We start from the raw sequence: 24,236 nt of genomic DNA on the forward strand, positions 1-24,236 counted from the left end.
AAAACCAACGAAGAAGATCTCTCAAACAACCCGCCAGTGAGGAAAAATGATGCCAAAAATATTTTCGGTCGGGGATTAAATCTACGAGTTAGTCAACAAAAAACAAATTCCAGTATGCAAAGCATGCTGTTCGAAGATTACAGACGGAGACGCAACAACTTCCAACTTTGTTTGACATTTCAAGATGCACAATGAAGGGTAAGTTTTAAATGAAAGCTAACGTTTATTGGCTGAGTAACGTAACTTTTATTTGTTGTGTAGTTAATTCAGTGAGGCTGTAAACTCACTGCTAACGTTAGAACCATAGACATCTTATAATGGTACGCAGCATCGAGCGCTACTGGCGCAGACGAGACGCGGAGCCGCCATCTTGGAGTGGTGATCCACTCCACAGTGCAATTCATTTGGCAGGAGCAATGAACTGTCAGCGCATTTAATTCATCTTACCTCATTGAATACCACTCATTTTCACCCGCTTTTTTGTCATACGTGTAGCTATGATAAAGGACACATGTTTTGGCGTGTTCATAGTTTGCTTAACAGTAATATAATATTCTTATATACTATAACTGACCAGACGTCCGAGATCAAAACTGGGAATAATAATCCCAGAGAAGGGGGAAAAAAATGGTCAGCTATTTTTAATTTGAAGAAACAATATGATTAAGTTATATATACATGTGTATATCCTACATAAACAATGTATGAATACATTAGATATCTATATATCTTAGGGACCTATAGACTGTATCTCCGTTTTTGCAGCAACAGAGAGTTTATTCTGTCTTGACTCTTTGTATTGATATTTTCTATTACATTCTTCCCTTAAACAATAATGTTTACAGTGATTGTTTTATATGTGTTTTTATGTATGTTTCTTTGGACAAAAGTGTCTGCCAAATACTTAAACATATATAAACACCTGAAAGTCTTTATATGAACTAAAACCACCAATCTGTTTCACTGGATTCAGAATAAAACCAAAGTCTGTCTTACCCAACAAAGTTAGTATTTGAATATTGTTACTTGAAGACTTATTCCTGGTTACAATTAGACTGTTAAGAGAGTATTGTCTTATATTTTGCCTAAAATGAGAATGCATCATGATCAGTGGTGGCTGGTGAATTTTGTTTTAGGTGGGGCTGAAAGTTTTTTTCCACCAAATACCTCTAGGGGCGGGGTCATCCTCCCCCAGAAGATTTCTTTGTGATTTTCACATACAAATATTGAAGATCTTTGCTCCTTCTGAACTCTGTGGTGATATTATTTTCACAAAATACAACCCATAGTACGTTAATGTTAAATCTTACTTATGAAAAGTGAGCCCCAGATTCCTATTTTCAACAGTCCTCTCATTTGAGCAGGAAAACGCTGAACACCAGCCCAGCATCTTTGTTTTCTACCTGTCAGTTTAGGCTGCTCGCCGGCACCTTGTCACCTCTTCAAGATGGCGGCCAAATTGCTCGTGTAATAGCAGCCAATGCTGTGTCTACTTATAAGATGTCTATGGTTATAACGTCATTGCAAACACAACAATCTGTTGAGTCCACTGCAGTTCACTACTTTATTCATACTTTTAGCGGGGTTGCATGACGTACCTACACATAACGTTACGTTGGTGAATGCATCACACACATTAACGCAACGTTAGACGGCGGTCAGCATCACCGCGTATTTTGGCCACCTACAAAAAGACAGACATAGTCAAATAAAGGTCGGTTAAAATGTATACTATATTAAGAATATGTGTACATATTGCATAGGGCCCTGACATCTAAAAAGTATGACTCTGTTCATTGTTATGTTCATGTATTTGTTATGTTTTTCATGTGTACGCACACATAAACACACATAGAATATGAGAGGAGATCAATGAGATAAGGTAAGAACAGGATAGAAACTGCTGTTGAACTAGTTACAATGCAAAATGCCATGGAAATACAATGTTAACACGTTTGTGCAAATAACTACAGTTGCACTTGTTTTTTTAAAATGTGTTTATTCTGTAAAGAAATGAGTTAAATGTTTAAAATGACGGGTTAATAGTGCTATTATGAAGTGCAATGTCAGCACCATTTCTTTCCTGCAGTTTCAAATGCACTTGTTTTAATAAATGCATACAGCGTTTTAAAAGCATACACAATCTGTGTAAATATATTAGTCTGGGGTTAAAAGGACTTGAAATGACTCGAAACTCAAAATGCAGGACTTGGGACTTGACTTGAGACTTTCCAGTCTTGACTTTGGACTTGACTCGGGACTTGCCTGTCTAGACTCGAGACTTGACTCGAGACTCGGGGGCAAAGACTTGAGACTTACTTGTGACTTGCAAAACAATGACTTGGTCCCACCTCTGGTACCTGGTGTAACCACCATTTGAGAGAGTTGATCTGGTTGTTGATCGTGGCCTGAGGAATGTTGGTCCAGTCCTCTTCATTGGCTGTGTGAAGTTGCTGAATATTGGCAGAAACTGGAACACGCTGTTGTATGTGCCGATCCACAGCATCCCAAACATGCTCAATGGGTGACATGTCCAGTGAGTATGCTGGCAATGCAAGAACTGTGATGTTTTCAGCTTCCAGGAATTGTGTACGGCTCCTTACAACATGGGGCTGTGTATTGTCATGCTGCAACCTGAGGTGATGGTCTTGGGTGAATGGCACGATAATTGGCCTCAAGATCCTGTCACAGTGTATCTGTGTGTTCAAAATGCAGTCAATAAAGTGCACTTGCGTTAGTTGTTCATAGCATCCGCCCACCCATACTATAAACCCACTCCCAAAATGGGCCACTGGATTCACAACGTAGACATGAGCAAACCGCTTTCCCACACAACGCCACACACTGCCTGCCATCTGTCTTGAACTGGCAAACGGGGCTTTATCCCAGAAGAGAACACCTTTCCAACGTGCCAGAAGCCACTATATTTATTTGCCCACTCAAATCAGTTACGACGACGGACTGCAGTTAGGTCGAGACCCCGATGAGGACTGTCCTGTCCATTCTGTAGCTAGTAGCAAAAATATATCCTTTGCATGTGCTGACAAAATACACACTGTCCTTTTGCTTACCCACCAATTAGGTTCACCCACTCATTTGCCGTATCCAGGCAAGCACACAGCGTGGGCCCTCAGAAAAGAGAAAACTAATGGCTGTGTAACGTTAACACAATGAACTCCTGTATTTTGTCCCAGTTTTTCTGAAGCTCTTTGTAGTCACAGCAGGTAGAAAGTGAAGGGCCGCCTGTCCCGTTCCCTCTGTACAAACAGGAAGAGAGAAGTCAAGAGGAATAAAGAGAATGATGTGGTGAAACTGAGATGAGACAACATAAAGGAGGTTCAGAGTCGGACAAATGACAGGCTGGTCCAAATGAAATCCAGTCCGTTGCTACTCTTTTATGCAGCGTGTTTCTTGAAATGTTGTGCTTTGTTCTTTGTGGGGCCCGCACCATGTATCATGGCTTAGATGTGTTTTCTGTGTGATATTTGATTGTTTTCGTTCTTTCTCCTCCTCTAAACAGGATGAGCGTGAGGCAAGAGAGATGGTGAAGAGAGAACAAGACGAGGCCTACCGCCTGTCTCTAGAAGCTGACCGTAAGAAGGTAATACAGTAATTAAAACAAATGCACTCGCAAAAGTAGCCTGTTTGTACAGAAAAAAGGTTTTGCTACGACAGTAGGTGAACCTGCACAGTTTAATAAAATCTAACTTGCTTTTGATTGACCCTGTCAGAGCGATAATGTTTATTATTATGGATGCTGTTAGCAGAAGTTTAGAACTGGTCAAGACATACATACATTCACTTGTATAGTGAAATAGAATTGATTTAATACATTTCTAAGCATTTTCAAGAACTTTGGAGCAGTTATTTTAGGACATCTACCCACATAAGTATCAGTGGAAATGGGAACACTATTTATTTTCTGCCACTACAATATTTGGATTACATATCATATGCAGCCATCCCTCATTTATCGTGGTTAATTGGTATTGGACATGACCACTATAAAATAATTTCCGCGCAGTAGTATTATTATTAATAAAGCAAATAGTTTTAGTACTAGTCTTTAGTGTGTTCTACTATTGATTACAGCCCACAGGATAGTCCAAGCTTTGCTATGGCCTTAGCCCAGCTACTAAAGCACGGCCACAATGTTAACATATGCGGTCCTCTCCAAGGTTTCTCATAGTCAGCATTGTCGCCGACGTCCCACTGGGTGTGAGTTTTCCTTGCCCTTATGTGGGCCCTACCGAGGATGTCGTAGTGGTTTGTGTTGTGGTTTGTGCAGCCCTTTGAGACACTAGTGATTTAGGGCTATATAAATAATCATTGATTGATTGATTGATTGAAGTAGAGAAAAAAAGGTGGTTAAAACAAATTAACTTTTTTAACCCTCATCTGTCTTTTTGCTTCTCATAATGATTGTGAGCGATAGGCAAAATTTACCAAAAAAAGTGCAGTTCCCCTTAAATAAACAATATAAGAATTAAAGATACATTAATAATAAATGTATAATTTTATTGAATCTCCTGAACTGTAATTGTAAAAAAAATTGCAAGGTGCCCAAAGATTCCCACCTATTGAGTATTGCTCACCCTTAACCAGGAAAAGGAAGTCCCTCTATCTTTATCGATCCCCACAATATGATAATAGAAAATAAGACAAATACTGAAATTTAAAATATATAATACATAAATAAAACTTAATTTGATACTTAATTTAGGCCAAAAACATGTAGGCTATGCTCTAAAAAAAAGTTTGAAAAAATAAAGTTAAGGGAAAAAAATCTGGTATACTTATAGCCAAAGGTATGGACTCGAGTCACATTACTTGGACTCGAGTCATGAATTTGATGACTTTAGACTCGACTTGACAAAATGTAAAGACATTTGCAACTCAACTTAAACTTTAACGTCAATGACTTGTGACTTGACTTGGACTTGAGCCTTTTGACTTGTCATGACTTGCTACTTTCCCCAAAACCCAAAGATTAAAAAGATATTCAGGAGCGCTCCGTATCTTTCATTTTGTACTTGTCTCTGTCAGCGTGTTGTTCCCTTCAGCTTGTATGCTCTCAGCCAATCAAATTAGTACTACATTGTTTTCGTCCCGCAGCACTCATCCAATCAAATTGCAGGAAAACAAAGGAAGAATAATTGTCAAACAATGCGACAGTGAGAAAAAAATCTGCCAAAGTTGGTTTCGTTCGGGTATAAAATCTACAACTTGTTCAACAAAAAACGAATTGCCGCATGCAAAACATGCAGTTCGAATATTACAGACGTAGACGCAACAACTTCCAACTTCGTTCGACATTTAAAGATGCACAAAGAAGGGTAAGTTTTGATTGTAAACTCAAGTTTATTGGCTGAGTAACATGACTTTTATTTGCTGTGTAGTTAAATGAGTGAAGCTGTAAACTCACTGCTAACGTTATAACTATAAACATCTTATGAGTAGACGTAACATCAAGCGCTACTGCCTACTGCCGCTGACAAGACGAGACGCGCGGCCGCCATCTTGGAGTCGTGATCCGCTCTACTCAGTGCAATTCATTTGGAAGGAGCAATGAACTGTCAGCGCATTTAATTCATTTTACAACACTGAATACCACTGATTGTCACCCGCTTTTTTGTCATACGTGTAGCTATGATAAAGGACACATGTTTTGGTGTGTTTTATTATTCATAGTTTGCTTAACAGTAATATGATATTTCTATATGCTATAAGTGACCAGACGCCCCAGATCAATACTGGGAATATAATCCCAGAGAAGGGGGGGAAAACGGTCAGCACTTTTTTAATTCAAGAAACAATATGATTACGTTATATATATGCGTATATTCTACATAAACAATGTATGAATACATTAGATATCTATATATCTTAGGGACCTAAAGACTATCTGTGTTGCTGCAGCCGCAGAGAGTTTATTCTGTCTTGACACTTTGTATTGATATTTTGTATTACATTCTTCCCTTAAATGATCATGTTTACAGTGATTGTTTTATATGTATTTTTTATGTATGTCGCTTTGGATAAAAGCGTCTGCCAAATACTTTAACATAAAAATATGTAAACACGCTGAGGGCTTCACAGTGGTAGAGGGGTTTGTGCGTCTGCCTCACAATACAAAGGTCCTGAGTAGTCCTGGGCTCGGGATCTTTCTGTGTGGAGTTTGCATGTCGTTCCTGTGAATGCGTGGGTTCCCTCTGAGTACTCTGGCTTCCTCCCACCTCCAAAGACATGCACCTGGGGATAGATTGATTGGCAGCACTAAATTGGCCCTAGTGTGTGAATTTGAGTGTGAATGTTGTCTGTCTATCTGTGTTGGCCCTGCGATGAGGTGACTACTTGTCCAGGGTGTACCCGCCTTCCGCCCGATTACAGCTGAGATAGGCACCAGCGACCCCAAAGGGAATAAGCTGTAGAAAATGGATGGATGGAAACACGCCAAGTCATACCAAAGACTATAAAAATGGAACCCATTACCTCCCTGCTTGGCACATAGCATCAAGGGTTGGAATTGGGGGTTAAATCACCAAAAATTATTCCCGGGCGCCCACTGCTCCCCTCACCTACCAGGGGGTGAACTAGGGGATGGGTCAAATGCAGAAGACAATTGTGTGTGACAATCATTGGTACTTTAACTTTAACTTCAACCTTAACCTGTAAGTCTTTATATCAGCTAAAACAACCAATCTGTTTGACTGGATTCAGAATAAAACCCATTTCTGTCTTACCCAACAATGTTAGTATTTGAATATTGTTACTTGAAGACTTATTCCTGGTTACATTAATAATGTTAAGAAAGTATTGTCTTATATTTAGCCTAAAATGAGAATGCATCATAATCAGTGGCGGCTGGTGAATTTTGTTTTAGGTGGGCCTGAAAGTTTGTAAACCAAATACATGTAGGGCCGTCATCCTCCCCCAGAAGATTTATTTGTGATTTTCACATACAAATATTGAAGATCTTTGCTCCTTCACAACTCTGTGGTAATATTCTTTTCACAAAATACAATCATCCATCCATCCATTCTCTGCACTTATTCCCTTTGGGGTCGCGGGGGGCGTTGGTGCCTATCTCAGCTACACTCAGGCGGAAGGCAATAGTACGTTAATGTTTAATCTTACTTGTGAAAAGTAATCACCCAATTCCTATTTTCAACAGTCCGCTCATTTGAGCAGGAAAACGCTGAACATCTTTGCATCTTTGTTTTCTACCTGTCAACTGTCAGTTTAGGCTGCTTGCCGGCTCCTCAACACCACTTCAAGATGGCGGCCAAATTAGTCGCGTCACAGCGGCCAATGCGGCGTCTACTTATAAGATGTCTTTGGTTATAACATCATTGCAAACACGGCAATCTGTTGCGTCCACTGCAGTTCGCTACCTTATTCACACTTTTCGTCAAGTGATTTTTTTTTAAGCAGGGTTGCATGAGGTACCGACACATAATGTTACGTTAGTCAATGTATCACACACAGACGTAACATTAGACGGCGGTCAGCAGCACCGCATATTATAGCCACCTACAAAAAGACAAACATAGTCAAATAAAGATCAGTTAAAATGTACACTATATTAAGAATATGTATACATATTCCATAGGGCATCCAAAAAGTACAACTCTGTTCATTGTTATGTTTATGTATTTGTTATGTTTTTCATGTGTACGCACACATAAACACACAAACAGTATGAGATGAGATCAATGAGATTAGGTCAGAACACGATAGAAACTGCTGTGGAACTCGTTACAATGCAATATGACATGGAAATACAATGTTAACACTTTTGTGCCAATAAGTACAGTTGCACTTGTTTTTCCAAATGTGTTTATTCTGTAAAGCAATGAGTTAAATGTTTAAAATGACTGGTTAATAGTGCTATTATGAATTGCAATGTGAGCAAAAAATTTTTCCCCCTTCAATTTCAAATACACTTGTTTTAATAAATAAATACTGCATTTTAAAAACATACACAATCTGTGTAAATATATTAGTCTGTGATTAAAAGGACTTGAAAGGACTCAACTAAAAATGCAGGACTTGGGACTTGACTTAAGACTTTCTTGTCTTGACTTTGGACTTGACTTGAGGGCAAAGACTTGAGACTTACTTGTGACTTGCAAAACAATGACTTGGTCCCACCTTTGCTTACAGCTGCATATATTCTTTTGATTTCCATCTGATACAACTTTTCTTTTGTTAGAGGGAAGCTCAAGAGCGAGAGGAGGCAGAACAAGTTCGCTTGGAACAGATGAGAAAAGAGAAGGAGGACGAGAAGGAGGTTGTATCTTCACTATTCTCATCTAACATCAGTTTTGGTCACATATTTTATTTAATTACATGTTTTTTTTAATCAATCTAGTTCTGAGCTCACAGCACTGGCTCGATTAGACAGTGATTGTGTTGCCTGCCAACCATTAGAAGTGATAAGGCATTTTAAGTTGAATACCATAGACTAATTACAGTCAGGCTTTGTTCTGTTTAACTACTCTGCTTTGGTACAGCACACAAGCACATATTGAAGCCAAAGTTAACAAAAGATTGAGGCTTGCTTAGAGGCTTGTGCACAAACACATATATTCACTTGAAAACAATAATTGTATGCCAAGTGAGGGTGCAAACACACTGGCAGACACTGTCACGCATGCAGGAAAAGAAATAATTCTGTGAGGACGGCACCAATGTCATTATCCACTCCACAGTAGTACAGTGTAGAGGGGGCTGATTGCTGTTTGCTCAACAGCATAGAGCTTCAGGGCATCGTAGGGATTGGGTGACACAGCTCGCTCAGGTGATTTGTCACTTAAGCTAAACAGAAAACAACAAAAGAGTCTCAGGCTGGCCATCTTAATTATGTATCTGTAGACCATTGTGCGTGTGTACACACTGGTGTGTTTTGACAAAGGTCACTGTGGCCTGAGTTATATTACATTTCCATTCCCGTAGCATGCTGTCAACACACTGGTGTTGAACTTTGTTTGTTTTTTAGATGATAATACTCTTTGACAAAGAGTCTCTCCGTCACGAATGCTCTCATTGCTGTTAAGTACCAGGGAAAAAAATATTTTACTATGAAAAAGATCTATTACTATGATAACTGAAACGCAATAAATATGATCCAGTGGTCTTTTTTGGCTGTTTGTTTTTTTTATATTTGATAAGCTAAAATGTTAGCAAGTTTCAATGCATGAAAGCTCAAACATACTTTTTTTTTGCCCAACAATATGAATACATACAGTATAAACAGCACACTTATTGTAAGATTTGGTATTTGCAGAAGTATTTCGGCAAAGGTTTTCCTTGGTTTTCTTGTATTGTATTGGTTTTCATGCAGCCAAACATTACACCTAACAAACTACTTTGTTCACCCACCTATTATTATTGCACTGACTTGAGTGGCCAAACAGAATCTCACATTGATAATTTTGTCTTGTTGTTTTTTCAAAACACTGCAAGAGCCAAACTGTTCGTAACACGTGTTTACTCCCAAACCTGCTTGTGATCGCCAGTAATCTGTAGTTATTTGATAACTTACAAAGTTACACCACAAGTTTCTTTGCTTTTTCTGTGCACCTAATACAGATATTCAAGTACCAACATTTATTGAATTCTGGTAATAATTTGTAGCAGAGCACATAAATGACATACATGTGACGAGCCTCCCTCTGCTTATCTTTGACTTTGCCAACAATAGTCTTAAATAATGGTAAAATATATATATATATATATATATATATATATATATATATATATATATATATATATATTTATTTATCCATTTCATTTTTCATATACTATATATGTATTTTGTATATTGTTCTGCAGGTAATCTATGTGTTTTGTATTAATATCTGAAATTGACTAATTGGATTTGCATTATTTATTGTGGGAAAAATTGCTTTTATTTTCGTATAATATGTTCTTCGCCAAACCTTCTGAAGCGGAGTACTAACAAACACCTCAACATCATAGTTACTATATATTATTTTTGTAACTGAGATAAGCACCAGCGCCCCCTGCGATCCCAAACAGAATAAGCGGTAGAAAAAGGATGGATGGATGAATTTAACTATTTTGTTTGCAGTCACTTTCCATGTGAGACATTCAAACCCCGTTTCCATATGAGTTGGGGAATTGTGTTAGATGTAAATACAAACAGAATACAATGATTTGCAAATCCCTTTCAACCCATATTCAGTTGAATATGCTGCAAAGACAACAGATTTAATGTTCAAACTGATAAACATTTTTTTTTGCAAATCATTAACTTTAGAATTTGATGCCAGCAACACGTGACAAGAAGTTGCGAAAGGTGGCAATAAATACTGATAAAGTTGAGGAATGCTAATCAAACACTTATTTTGAACATCCCACTGGTGTGCAGGCTAATTGGAAACAGGTGGGTGCCATGATTGGGTATAAAAACAGCTTCCCAAAAAATGTTCAGTCTTTCACAAGAAAGGATGTGGCGAGGTACACCCTTTTGTCCACAACTGCATGAGTAAATAGTCAAACAGTTTAAGAAAAACGTTTCTCAAAGTGCAATTGCAAGAAATTTAGGGATTTCAACATCTACGGTCCATAATATCATCAAAAGGTTCAGAGAATCTGGAGAAATCACTCCATGTAAGCGGCATGGCCGGAAACCAACATTGAATGACCGTGACCCTCAGATTGCACTGTATCAAAAACCGACATTAATCGCTAAAAGACATCACCACATGGGCTCATAAACACTTCAGAAAACCACTGTCACGAAATACAGTTCGTCGCTACATCTGTAAGTGCAAGTAAAGCTCTACTATGCAAAGCAAAAGCCTTTTATCAACAACATCCAGAAACCCTGGCGTATTCTCTGGGGTTGCGATCATCTAAGAAGGACTGATGCAAAGTGGAAGAGTGTTCTGTGGTCTGACGAGTCCACATTTCAAATTGTTTTTGGAAATATTCGACATCGTGTCATCTGGACCAATGGGGAAGCGAACCATCCACACTGTTATCGGCGCAAAGTTCAAAAGCCAGCATCTGTGATGGTAAGGGGGTGCATTAGTGCCTAAGGCATCAGTAACTTACACATCTGTGAAGGCACCATTAATTGATGGAACAACATATGCTGCCATCTAAGAGCCGTCTTTTTCATGGATGCCCCTGCTTATTTCAGCTAGACAATGCCAAGCCACATTCAGCATGTGTTACAACAGCGTTGCTTCGTAAAAAAAGAGTGCGGGTAACACCTGGCCCGCCTGCAGTCCAGACCTATGTCCCATGGAAAATGTGTCGGCCACTTTGAAACGACAGCGGAGACCCCGGACTGTTGAACGACTGAAGCTCTACATAAAACAAGAATGGGAAATAATTCCACTTTCAAAGCTTCAACAATTAGTTTCCTCAGTTCCCAAACGTTTATTGAGTGTTGTTAAAAGAAAAGGTGATGTAACTCAGTGGTGAACATGCCCTTTCCAAACTACTTTGGCACGTATTGCAGCCATGAAATTCTAAGTTAATTATTATTTACAAAAAAAAAATAAAGTTTATGAGTTTGAACATCAAATATCTTGTCTTTGTAGTGCATTCAATTGAATATGGGTTGAAAAGGATTTTCAAATCATTGTATTCCGTTTGTATTTACATCTAACACAATTTCCCAACTAATATGAAAACACGGTTTGTATTTGATTAACGTTAGCAACATTCAAACAATTCTGCAAACAACAAAAAATATGACAAATGTGTAAGTAGATGTCTTTGTTTTGTGGACAGATTTTATGTTTATTTTGAGTAATGTATGTCATATATCACGATAAGCAAAAAACTCTTATTTTACCGGCTATATGTTTTATTTGTATGTTTAAGATGTTGAATCTTTTTTTGATTGTTATGAAACATAAATCAATAAAGTACTATCCATCTAATATTCCCTGAACTCCTACAACAAAGAGCTGGTTACTATGCAGTATACACCAACATTGCAAATTGTATAGTCACCATCTTTTTTCAGTGATTTTACCTTTTTGAGCTCAGAATAGTGAGATAAAAGCAAGAGATGGGAGGGTCGTGCACTTTGTATGGGTTTCTAATGTACGATTTACCACTTTTGAAGTGGGGTCTTACTTAGCATACAGTTGACTGGCTGTCAGGTGTGCCACCAGTCGGCATTTGTTTGCTTTCAGTGGTTAGCAGAGCAGAGACAGATGAATGGATAGATGCTTCAGGTTATTGTACAGAGCAGCCCCAAGCTTCACACCTGACTAGACGTGTGTGCTATGGTTTCTTTTGGGACGCTACCTTTCTCTCATGTGCAGGTGATTATGCTTGTGTCTGTGGTTGACTGCCTGTCTCCATTTTGAAAGTCCACACACGCACACACTCTCAATCTGTTATTTGTGTGTGTGTTAGTGTGTCCCAGTGGGGGCCTTTAGCCCAGTCAGCATCAGCTTTTGTACCTGAGGGACCTAATGGTGGAGTGGCACACGCGCCACCTTGCCCACCCAACACTAGAAGCTGCTAATGAGCTACTGTTGTACACTCTTATGAAATATAATTGCATTATGGTGTGCAAATAAAACCGGGGCGTGTTGTCACAGCATATGCTCCCCGGCTGGCCAAACAGGAACAACAAGCGGAGGGGGAAGGAGGAGTTCAGGGGCAAACAAGAACGAAGAGGGATGCTCCCAAGAGAAGCTGAAACGCTGTCTCCCAAACACAGGAGGGCTGATTAGCGCTGATGCGAAATTTGGTGGTTGATGGCTTCCTTTTGTTGTAAAAGCCATTCTTGTGCTAAAACGTACAGCCTTCACTGACCAAGCTATGAACTAGTTATGTATATGTGCGTGCGTGCTTGCGTGCGTGCGTGCGTGTGTGTGTGTGTGTGCGCGCATGTGTATATATATATATGTATATATGTATATATATATATATACATACATACATACCTTTTTATATATATATATATATGTATGTATGTATATATATAAATGTATGTATGTATGTATATGTATATATATACGTATGTATGTATGTATGTATATGTATATATATACGTATGTATGTATGTATGTATATATATATATATATATATACATTGGAGAAAAGTTCTGTGGTCAAAAATGTAGCTGTTTGACCACAATACCCAGCAATATGTTTGGAGGAGAAAAGGTGAGGCCTTTAATCCCAGGAACACCATTCTTACCGTAAAGCATAATAAGAACTATTATGCTCTGTGCCTGTTTTGCTGCTAATGGAACTAGTGCTTTAAATGGGACAATGAAAAAGGAGGTTTACTGTCACGTTGGAAACGCATCGTGTGCGTGTTGTGTCACCCCCAGATGCACGAGGACCAGCACAGGCAAGGATTGCAGGTAGGAGTTTGGTTTAATACACAAAAGTAAAAGAACACTGGTGCAAAACAGCAAAAGAAAGTGCGTGTCTTTGCACGGGAAGCTAACGCTAAACCTAGCAGTGAGTCCACAGTCCAAAAATTGTGTGCCAAGCGCACGAAAAGCTAAGACGGAACTTAACACTAGAACATACAAAGAAGAGATACCAACGTGAAAGTTGTGTGCAGCAAACAACGAACCAAGAACGAACTCAGGTCGAAGGCAGGCTTAAATACGAAAAACATACAAAGAAGAGATACCAACGCGAAAGTTGCGTGTAGCAAACAACGAACCAAGAACGAACTCAGGTCGAAGGCAGGCTTAAATACTAAAAACATACAAAGAAGCGATACCAACGCGAAAGTTGCGTGCAGCAAACAACGAACCAAGAACGAACTCAGGTCGAAGGCAGGTTTAAATACTAAAGCAAACAATTACTACAGGTGTACGTCAAAAAGGATAGCAGGTGGAACAAATGCGAAACAGGAAGTGCAAAAACTAAGAACAGGAAGAGTCCAAAACGATCGACAAAACACAAAAGGACTCAAAAACCAAAACTATATATATGATCCGGGAAGCGGATCATAACATTTTACATCCACATTCTTCAGGACAACCTAAAATCATCAGCCCGGAGGTTGGGTCTTGGGCACAGTTGTGTGTTCCAAAAGGACAATGACCCCAAACACACGTCAAACGTGGTAAAGGAATGGCTGAATCAGGCTAAAACTAAAGTTTAAGAATGACCTTCCCAATGTCCTGACTTAAACATGAGGACAATGGCGAAAAAACAAGTCCAAGTCTGAAAATCAACTAATTTAGCTGAACTGCACCAATTTTGTCAAGAGGAGTAGTCAAAAATTCAACCAGAAGCTTGTGGATGGCTACCAAAAGCGCCTTATGAAATTTGCCAAAGGACATGTAACCAAATATTAACATTGTTGTATGTATACTTTTGACCTGGCAGATTTGGTCACATTTTCAGTAGACCCATGATCAATTCTTAAAAGAACCAAACTTCATTAATGTTTTTGGGACCAACCAGTATGTGTTCCAATCACTCAATCACAAGAAAATAAGAGTTTTAAAAATGATTGGAAACTCAAGACATCCATGACATTATGTTCTTTACAAGTGTATGTATTCTTTTGATCGTGAAAATATTGTTGCCTGGTACCAAAATGTGTTTCGATAGTTTTCTAAATAAAATGGACCACCAAAAACAAAATAATTGACTTAATTTTACCAAGAAAATCTTACAATACATTACACATATGTTTTTTAATGTGCTCTAACAATTTTAGAAGATTGAATTAAAAAATAAAAGTTATTAAACAGATTGGGATTTTTTGTTGCTCTCAAAGGACTATTAACAACTGTATATATTACATATTTCCTGCCACAACCTACGATTAGGTTAGAATATAATAGAAAGCTCTATAGACTTTACAATTTATGGTTGCCACTCTTGGTCGATGCTTCAAGAAAAATATGATCATTAGTTAGTGGTGGGACCAAGTCATTGTTTTGCAATTCATAAGTAAGTCTTTCCCCTTAAGTCCCGAGTCAAGACAGGTAAGTCCTGAGTCAAGTCCAAAGTCAAGACTGGAAAGTCTCAAGTCAAGTCCCAAGTCCTGCATTTTGAGTTTCCAGTCCTTTCAAGTCCTTTTAACCACGGACTAATATATTTACACAGATTGTGTATGCTTTTAAAACGCTGTATTTATTTATTAAAACAAGTGCATTTGAAATTGCAGGAAAAAAATAGTGCTGACATTGTACTTCATAATAGCACTATTAACCAGTCATTTTAAACATTTAACTAATTCTTTTACAGAATAAACACATTTGAAAAAACAAGTGCAACTGTGCTTATTTACAAAAAAGTGTTAACAATGTGCACTTGGCATCAGGACACCCTAGGCCGCAGTTCCATGATCGACTTTGTAGTTGTGTCATCGGATTTGCGGCCTCATGTTTTGGACACTCGGGTGAAGAGAGGGGCGGAGCTTTCTACCGATCACCACCTGGTGGTGAGTTGGCTGCGATGGTGGGGGAGGATGCCGGACAGACCTGGGAGGCCCAAACGCATTGTGAGGGTCTGCTGGGAACGTCTGGCAGAGTCTCCTGTCAGACAAAGTTTCAATTCCCACCTCCGGAAGAACTTTGAACATGTCACGAGGGAGGTACTGGACATTGAGTCCGAGTGGACCATGTTCCGCACCTCTATTGTCGAGGCGGCAGATCGGAGCTGTGGCCGCAAGGTAGTTGGTGCCTGTCGGGGCGGCAATCCTAAAACCCCTTGGTGGACACCAGCGGTGAGGGATGCCGTCAAGCTGAAGAAGGAGTCCTATCGGGTCCTTTTGGCTCATAGGACTCCGGAGGCAGTGGACAGGTACTGACAGGCCAAGCGGTGTGCAGCTTCAGCGGTCGCCGAGGCAAAAACTCGGACATGGGAAGAGTTTGGGGAAGCCATGGAAAACGACTTCCGGACGGCTTCGAAGCGATTCTGGACCACCGTCCGCCGCCTCAGGAAGGGGAAACAGTGCACTATCAACACCGTGTATGGTGCGGATGGTGTTCTGCTGACCTCAACTGCGGATGTTGTGGATAGGTGGAAGGAATACTTCGAAGACCTCCTCAATCCCACCAACACGTCTTCCTATGAGGAAGCAGTGCCTGGGGAATCTGTGGTGGACTCTCCTATTTCTGGGGCTGAGGTCGCTGAGGTAGTTAAAAAACTCCTCGGTGCTAAGGCCCCAGGGGTGGACGAGACCCGCCCGGAGTTCCTTAAGGCTCTGGATGCTGTGGGGCTGTCTTGGTTGACAAGACTTTGCAGCATCGCGTGGACATCGGGGGCGGTACCTCTGGATTGGCAGACCGGGGTGGTGGTTCCTCTCTTTAAGAAGGGGGACCGGAGGGTGTGTTCCAACTATCTTGGGATCACACTCCTCAGCCTTCCCGGTAAGGTTTATTCAGGTGTACTGGAGAGGAGGCTACGTCGGATAGTCGAACCTCGGATTCAGGAGGAACAGTGTGGTTTTCGTCCTGGTCGTGGAACTGTGGACCAGCTCTATACTCTCGGCAGGGTTCTTGAGGGTGCAGGGGAGTTTGCCCAACCAGTCTACATGTGCTTTGTGGACTTGGAGAAGGCATTCGACTGTGTCCCTCGGGAAGTCCTGTGGGGAGTGCTCAGAGAGTATGGGGTATCGGACTGTCTTATTGTGGCGGTCCGTTTCCTGTATGATCAGTGCCAGAGCTTGGTCCGCATTGCCGGCAGTAAGTCGAACACATTTCCAGTGAGGGTTGGGCTCCGCCAAGGCTGTCCTTTGTCACCGATTCTGTTCATAACTTTTATGGACAGAATTTCTAGGCGCAGTCAAGGCGTTGAGGGGTTCCGGTTTGGTAACCGCAGGATTAGGTCTCTGCTTTTTGCAGATGATGTGGTCCTGATGGCTTCATCTGACCGGGATCTTCAGCTCTCGCTGGATCGGTTCGCAGCCGAGTGGGAAGCGACCGGAATGAGAATCAGCACCTCCAAGTCCGAGTCCATGGTTCTCGCCCGGAAAAGGGTGGAGTGCCATCTCCGGGTTGGGGAGGAGACCCTGCCCCAAGTGGAGGAGTTCAAGTACCTAGGAGTCTTGTTCACGAGTGGGGGAAGAGTGGATCGTGAGATTGACAGGCGGATCGGTGCGGCGTCTTCAGTAATGCGGACGTTGTACCGATCCGTTGTGGTGAAGAAGGAGCTGAGCCGGAAGGCAAAACTCTCAATTTACCGGTCGATCTACGTTCCCATCCTCACCTATGGTCATGAGCTTTGGGTCATGACCGAAAGGATAAGATCACGGGTACAAGCGGCCGAAATGAGTTTCCTCCGCCGTGTGGCGGGGCTCTCCCTTAGAGATAGGGTGAGAAGCTCTGCCATCCGGGAGGAACTCAAAGTAAAGCCGCTGCTCCTTCACATCGAGAGGAGCCAGATGAGGTGGTTCGGGCATCTGGTCAGGATGCCACCCGAACGCCTCCCTAGGGAGGTGTTTAGGGCACGTCCAACCGGTAGGAGGCCACGGGGAAGACCCAGGACACGTTGGGAAGACTATGTCTCCCGGCTGGCCTGGGAACGCCTCGGGATCCCCCGGGAAGAGCTAGACGAAGTGGCTGGGGAGAGGGAAGTCTGGGTTTCCCTGCTTAGGCTGTTGCCCCCGCGACCCGACCTCGGATAAGCGGAAGATGATGGATGGATGTTAACATTGTATTTCCATGGCATATTGCATTGTAACTAGTTCCACAGCAGTTTTCTATCCTGTTATTACCTTATCTCATAGATCTCATCTCATACGTATGTGTGTTGATTGTGTGCGTACACATGAAAAACATAACAAATACATGAACATAACAATGAACAGAGTTGTACTTTTTAGATGTCAGGGACCTATGGAATATGTACACATATTCTTAATATAGTATACATTTTAGCTGACCTTTAATTGAAAGTTTGTCTTTTTGTTGGTGGCTAAATTACGCGGTGGTGCTGACCGCTGTCTAACGTTACGTTACGTTCCTGTGTGTGATACATTGACTAACGTAACATTATGTTTAGGTACTTCATGCAACCCTGCTTAAAAAAAATGACTTCACAACAAAGTATGAATAAGGTAGCGAACTGCAGTGGACGCAACAGATTGCCGTGTTTGCAATGACGTTATAACCATAGATATCTTATAAGTAGACGCAGCATTGGCTGCTGTGACGCAAGAAATTAGGCCGCCATCTTGAAGTGGTGATGAGGAGCCGGTGAGCAGCCCAAACTGACAGTTGACAGGTAGAAAACAAAGATGTTGGTGTTCAGCATTTTCCTGCTCAAATGAGCGAACTGTTGAAAATAGGAATCTGGGTATTACTTTACACAAGTAAGATTTAACATTGACGTACTATTTGTTGTATTTTGGGAAAAGAATATAACCACAGAGTTGAGAAGGTGGAAAAATCTAAAATATTTGTATGTGAAAATCACGAAGAAATCTTCTGGGGGAGGATGACCCCCCTACAGGGGTTTGGTTTACAAACTTTCAGCCCCACCTAAAACAAAATTCACCAGCCGCCACTGAACATGATGCATTCTCATTTTAGGCAAAGTATAAGACAATACTGTCTTAACAGTATAATTGCAACCAGGAATAAGTCTTCCAGTAACAATATTCAAATATACAGAATTTGTTTTTATTCTGAATCCAGTAAAGACTTTCAGGTGACATCCATAAAAAAATACATATAAAACAATCACTTTAAACATTTAAGGTAAGAATGTAATACAAAGTGTCAAGACAGAATAAACTCTCTGCTGCTGCAGCAACAAAGATACAGTCGATAAGTCCCTAAGATATATAGCTATCTAATGTACTCATCCATTGTTTGTGTATGATATACGCATGTATATATAACTAATCATATTGTTATGAAGAAGACATATCGAGGACCCAGATTTCCCTCGCCCGGACGCGGGTCACCGGGGCCCCCCTTTGGAGCCAGGCCCGGAGGTGGGGCCCGGAGGTGGGGCCCGGAGGTGGGGAACGATGGCGAGCGCCTGGTGGCCAAGCCTGTTCCCATGGGAAGAGGCAACGTGGGTCCCCCCTCCATTGGGCTCACCACCCATAGCAGGGACCATAGCTGGGCGGAGGCCGAAGGCAGGGCACTTGGCGGTCCGATCCTTGGCTACATAAGCTAGCTCTTGGGACGTGGAACGTCACTTCACTGGAGGGGGAGGAGCCTGAGCTAGTGCGCGAAGTAGAGAAATTTCGGCTGGATGTAGTAGGACTCACTTCGACGCACAGCAAGGGCCCTGGAACCACTTCTCTCGAGAGGGGCTGGAGACTCTTCCACTCTGGCGTTGCCGTCAGTGAGAGGCGATAGGCTAGGGTGGCAAATCTCTTTGCCCCCCGGCACTTAAAGCCTGCATGTTGGAGTTCAACCCGGTGGACGAAAGGGTAGCCTCTCACCGCCTTCGGGTGGGGGGGACGGATCCTGACTGTTGTTTGTGCTTACGCACCACACAACAGTTCAGAGTACCCACCCTTTTTGGGTACACTCGAGAGAGTACTGGAGAGTGCTCCCTCGGGTAATTCCCTTGTTCTGCTGGGGGACTTCAACGCACATTTTGGCAACGACAGTGAAACCTGGAGAGGTGTGATTGGGAAGAATGGCCGCCCGGATCTGAACCCGCGTGTTGTTTTGTTATTAGACTTTTGTGCTCATCACAGTTTGTCCATAACAAACACCATGTTCAAATATGAGGGTGTCCGTATGTGCACTTGGCACCAGGACACCCTTGGCCGCGGTTCAATGATCGACTTTGTAGTTGTGTAATCGGATTTGCGGCCTCAAGTTTTGGACACTCGGGTGAAGAGAGGGGCGGAGCTTTCTACCGATCGCCACCTGGTGGTGAGTTGGCTGCGATGGTGGGGGAGGATGCCGGACAGACCTGGCAGGCCCAAATGCATCGTGAGGGTTTGCTGGGAACGTCTGCCAGAGTCTCCTGTCAGAAAAGTTTTAATTCCCACCTCAGGAAGAACTTTGAACATGTCACGAGGGAGGTGCTGGACATCGAGTCCGAGTGGACCATGTTCCGCACCTCTATTGTCGAGGCAGCTGTTTTGGAGCTGTGGCCGCAAGGTGCCTGTCGGGAAGGTAATCCTAAAACTCGTTGGTGGACACCAGCAGTGAGGGATGCCGTCAAGCTTATTGGGTTCTTTTGGCTCATAGGACTGCAGAGGCAGTGGACAGGTACCGACCGCAGTTCCTTAAGGCTCTGGATGCTGTGGGGCTTTCTTAGTTGACAAGACTCTGCAGCATCGCGTGGACATCGGGGGCGGTACCTCTGGATTGGCAGACCGGGGTGGTGGTCCCTCTCTTTAAGAAGGGGGACTGAAGGGTGTGTTCCAACTATCGTGGGATCACACTCCTCAGCCTTCCCAGTAAGGTTTTATTTAGGTGTACTGGAGAGGAGGCTAAGCCGGATAGTTGAACCTCGGATTCAGGAGGAATACTGTGGTTTTCGTCCTGGTCGTGGAACTGTGGACCAGCTCTATACTCTCGGCAGGGTTCTTGAGGGTGCATGGGAGTTTGCCCAACCAGTCTACATGTGCTTTGTGGACTTGAAGAAGGCATTCGACCATGTCCCTCGGGAAGTCCTGTGGGGAGTGCTCAGAGAGTGTGGGGTATCAGACTGTCTAATTGTGGCGGTCGGCTCCCTGTATGATCAGTGTCAAAGCTTGGTCCGCATTGCCGGCAGTAAGCCAAACACATTTCCAGTGAGGGTCGGACTCCGCCAAGGCTGTCTTTTGTCACCGATTCTGTTCATAACTTTAATGTACAGAATTTGTAGGCGTAGACAAAGCGTTGAGGGGTTCCAGTTTCGTGGCCGCGGGATTAGGTCTCTGCTTTTTGCAGATGATGTGGTCCTGATGGCTTCATCTGGCCGGGATCTTCAGCTCTCACTGGATCTGTTCGCAGCCGAGTGTGAAGCAACCGGGATGAGAACCAGCACCTCCAAGTCCGAGTCCATGGTTCTCGCGCCTGGAAAAGGGTGGAGTGCCATCTCCAGGTCGGGAAGGAGACCCTGCCCCAAGTGGAGGAGTTCAAGTACCTAGGAGTCTTGTTCACGAGTGGGGGAAGAGTGGATCGTGAGATCGACAGGCGGGTAGGTGCGGAGTCTTCAGTAATGCGGACGTTGTACCAATCCGTTCTGGTGAAGAAGGAGCTGAGCCGGAAGGCAAAGCTCTCAATTTACCGGTCGATCCACGTTCCCATCGTCACTTATGGTCATGAGCTTTGGGTCATCACCGAAAGGATAAGATCACGGTACAAGCGGTCAAAATGAGTTTCCTCCGCCGTGTGGCGGGGCTCTCCCTGAAAGATAAGGTGAGAAGCTCTGCCATCCGGGAGGAGCTCAACGTAAAGCCGCTGCTCCTCCACATCGAGAGGAGCCAGATGAGGTGGTTCGGGCATCTGGTCAGGATGCCACCCGAACACCTCCCTAGGGAGGTGTTTAGGGCACGTCCAACCGATAGGAGGCCACAGGGAAGACCCAGGACACGTTGAGAAGACTATGCCTCCCGGCTGGCCTGGGAACGCCTCTGGATCCCCCGGGAAGAGCTTGACGAAGTGGCTGGGGATAGGGAAGTCTGGGCTTCCCTGCTTAGGCTGCTGCCCCTGCGACCCGACCTCGGATAAGCAGAAGAAGATGGATGAATGGATGGATATTGTTTCTTTAAATTAAAAATAGCTGATCGTTTTTTCCCCCCCCCTTCTCTGGGATTATATTTTAAGTTTTGATCTCGAACGTCTGGTCAATTATAGCAGTGGTTCTCAAATGGGGGTACACGTACCCCTGGGGGTACTTGAAGGTATGCCAAGGGGTACGTGAGATTTTTTTTAAATATTCTAAAAATATTAACAATTCAAAAATCCTTCATATTTCTTGAATAATACTTCAACAAAATACGATTGTAAGTTCATAAACTGTGAAAAGAAATGCAACAATGCAATATTCAGTGTTGACAGTTAGATTTTATGTGGACATGTTCCATAAATATTGATGTTAAAGATTTCTTTTTTTGTGAAGAAATGTTTAGAATTAAGTTCATGAATTCAGATGGATCCTTATTACCTCTATTACAAAAAAGGGCACTTTAAGTTGATGATTATTTCTATTTGTAGAAATCTTTATTCATAATTGTATCACTTGTTTTTTTTTAAACAAGTTTTTAGTTATTTTTACATCTTTTTTTCCAAATACTTTAAGAAAGACCACTTCAAATGAGCAATATTTTGCACTGTTATACCGTTTAATAATTCAGAAACCGATGACATAGTGCTGTTTTTTATTTCTTTATCTCTTTTTTTTCCAACCAAAAATATTTTGCTCTGATTAGGGGGTACTTGAATTAAAAAAAATATTCACAGGGGGCACATCACTGAAAAAAGGTTAAGAACCACTGACTTATAGCATATAAGTATATTCTATTACTGTTAACCTTCCTCTTGTATTAGCTTTCTTTTACCATCTCTTATGTTAGTGGATCGGTTTTGACCCATGTCTTAAATCAGCTGTGAAATACACTAAAAACAACTATCTATCATTCAATTTGTTTCTCATCTCTTGGTTACCTTGTTAGGTTTCCTTATCCATGAAAATATTGGTTTTAATATTTTTAGTGTGGGCCATTGGGCCTTTTTTTTTGTCAGTGTACGCCTTGATTTCAATTAAAAAATGGTGAAATGAACCTCAAGAGAATCGTTGCGTTACCTGACTATTACTGAGTGGTATTAGAAAACATCTCTTAAATAAAATATATATATATATATTTTTCATTTTAATAATTTTATACTGAATTGACCTCACATGTCAGGACATGCCAGTCTTTGTTTTTTTTACTGGATAACAAGATAAAATGAGAATCCCCTAAAGCTCACATGATTAGTAGAGGAGCTGGCTTTCAGTGTGTTCAGTTTTGGCTGTAATTATTGCTTGATAATCTTATTTTTAGAATTAGGTCGAAACCGATCCTTACAACACCAAGGTCATAATTTCAACCAGAGCATTTTATAACTTAGTGGAAAAAAAAAAAAAGTTTTATTTTGTTGAAATAGAGGTTCCTGGCAAAGTCAAAAAGCCTTAATCCAAAAAAATAAACGTATGTGTTTTTTATTATGCATTTAAAAACTAAAACGGGTCGATGCCGACCCTAACACAAGTTAAACAAACTATGAATAATAAAACACGCGAAAACAAGTGTCCTTCATCATAGCTACACGTATGACAAAAAAGCGCATAAAAATCAGTGGTTTCAGTGAGGTAAGATGAATTAAATGCGCTGACACTTCATTGCTCCTGCCAAATGAATTGCACTGAGTGGAGCGGATCACCACTCCAAGATGGCGGCCCCGCGTCTTGTCAGCGCCAGTAGGCGGTAGCGGTCGATGCTGCGTCTACTTCTTGCGAGAGGCAATGACGAGAGATATAGCAGACTAGTCTCGCTTAACAAGTGGCTGGCTAGTTTTTGTAGACAACAGGAACTAACGTTTATTGATAATTGGCCCTCTTTCTGGTGCAAACCGGGCCAGTTGATGGACGGCCTTCACCCTAACCAGGAAGGCGCCATCATCCTGTCTTGGAACATATATTTTTGTTTGAGTCACACTTGACTAACTACACTAGGGCAAGCCCGTTCACAGGCAATTACAGAATCTCTTTGAGGAGTCAGTTAAGCTACAACTAGCTAGCGCCAGGCTGGAAATTTTTTGCACACAGCAATTCTCAAAGAATAATACACAACTCCCATAATGTTTTTTCTGCAGTGACTGTGCCAGAGGTGGACATGCATTCTACTGGGGTGGCAAATTATGATGACGAGAGCGAAAGCATTTGCCAAGAATGTTTTCATTAATCAAGAGTCACAGCACCAAGCAAACATTCTGAAAATTCCCGTCATATCAATTCCTAGATATGGTCGAAATTATTACGCAACATTATTATTACTACTATGGATAATTTTACCAAAAACTCAAAACAGCCCATTACTTAAAATATGGGCTTTTTTAAAAATAAGATCATTGTCTCCCAAAACGTTATTAGTTAATGAAGTTATTAGAGACAACAATCTTAAAGTCATTCGTCTCAGCGAAACCTGGTTGAAACCATACGATTTTTTTTGCGCTGAATGAGGCATCTCCTAACTATACGAATGCGCATATTGCCTGTCCCCTTAAAAGACGGGAGGGGGTCGCACTAATATACAATAAAGACCTTAATGTTACCCCCAACCTAAGTAATAAATAGAAATCGTTTGAGGG

At 41.8% G+C, this 24,236-nt stretch overlaps 1 protein-coding gene across 2 annotated transcripts in view; it reads left to right on the top strand.

Moving 5' to 3' along the window:
• Positions 1-24,236, top strand: part of faf1 (Fas (TNFRSF6) associated factor 1) — a 269,960-nt gene that overhangs the window by 215,031 nt on the left and 30,693 nt on the right. For both annotated transcript variants that reach the window (XM_061888509.1, XM_061888510.1), the window contains 2 exons: positions 3,521-3,601; positions 8,216-8,293. In XM_061888509.1, coding sequence (XP_061744493.1) covers positions 3,521-3,601; positions 8,216-8,293 — 159 coding nt within the window. The remainder of the gene's footprint in view (positions 1-3,520; positions 3,602-8,215; positions 8,294-24,236) is intronic.

The sequence above is a fragment of the Nerophis ophidion genome, linkage group LG26 (assembly GCF_033978795.1).
Source record: "Nerophis ophidion isolate RoL-2023_Sa linkage group LG26, RoL_Noph_v1.0, whole genome shotgun sequence".
Lineage (NCBI taxonomy): Eukaryota > Metazoa > Chordata > Actinopteri > Syngnathiformes > Syngnathidae > Nerophis > Nerophis ophidion.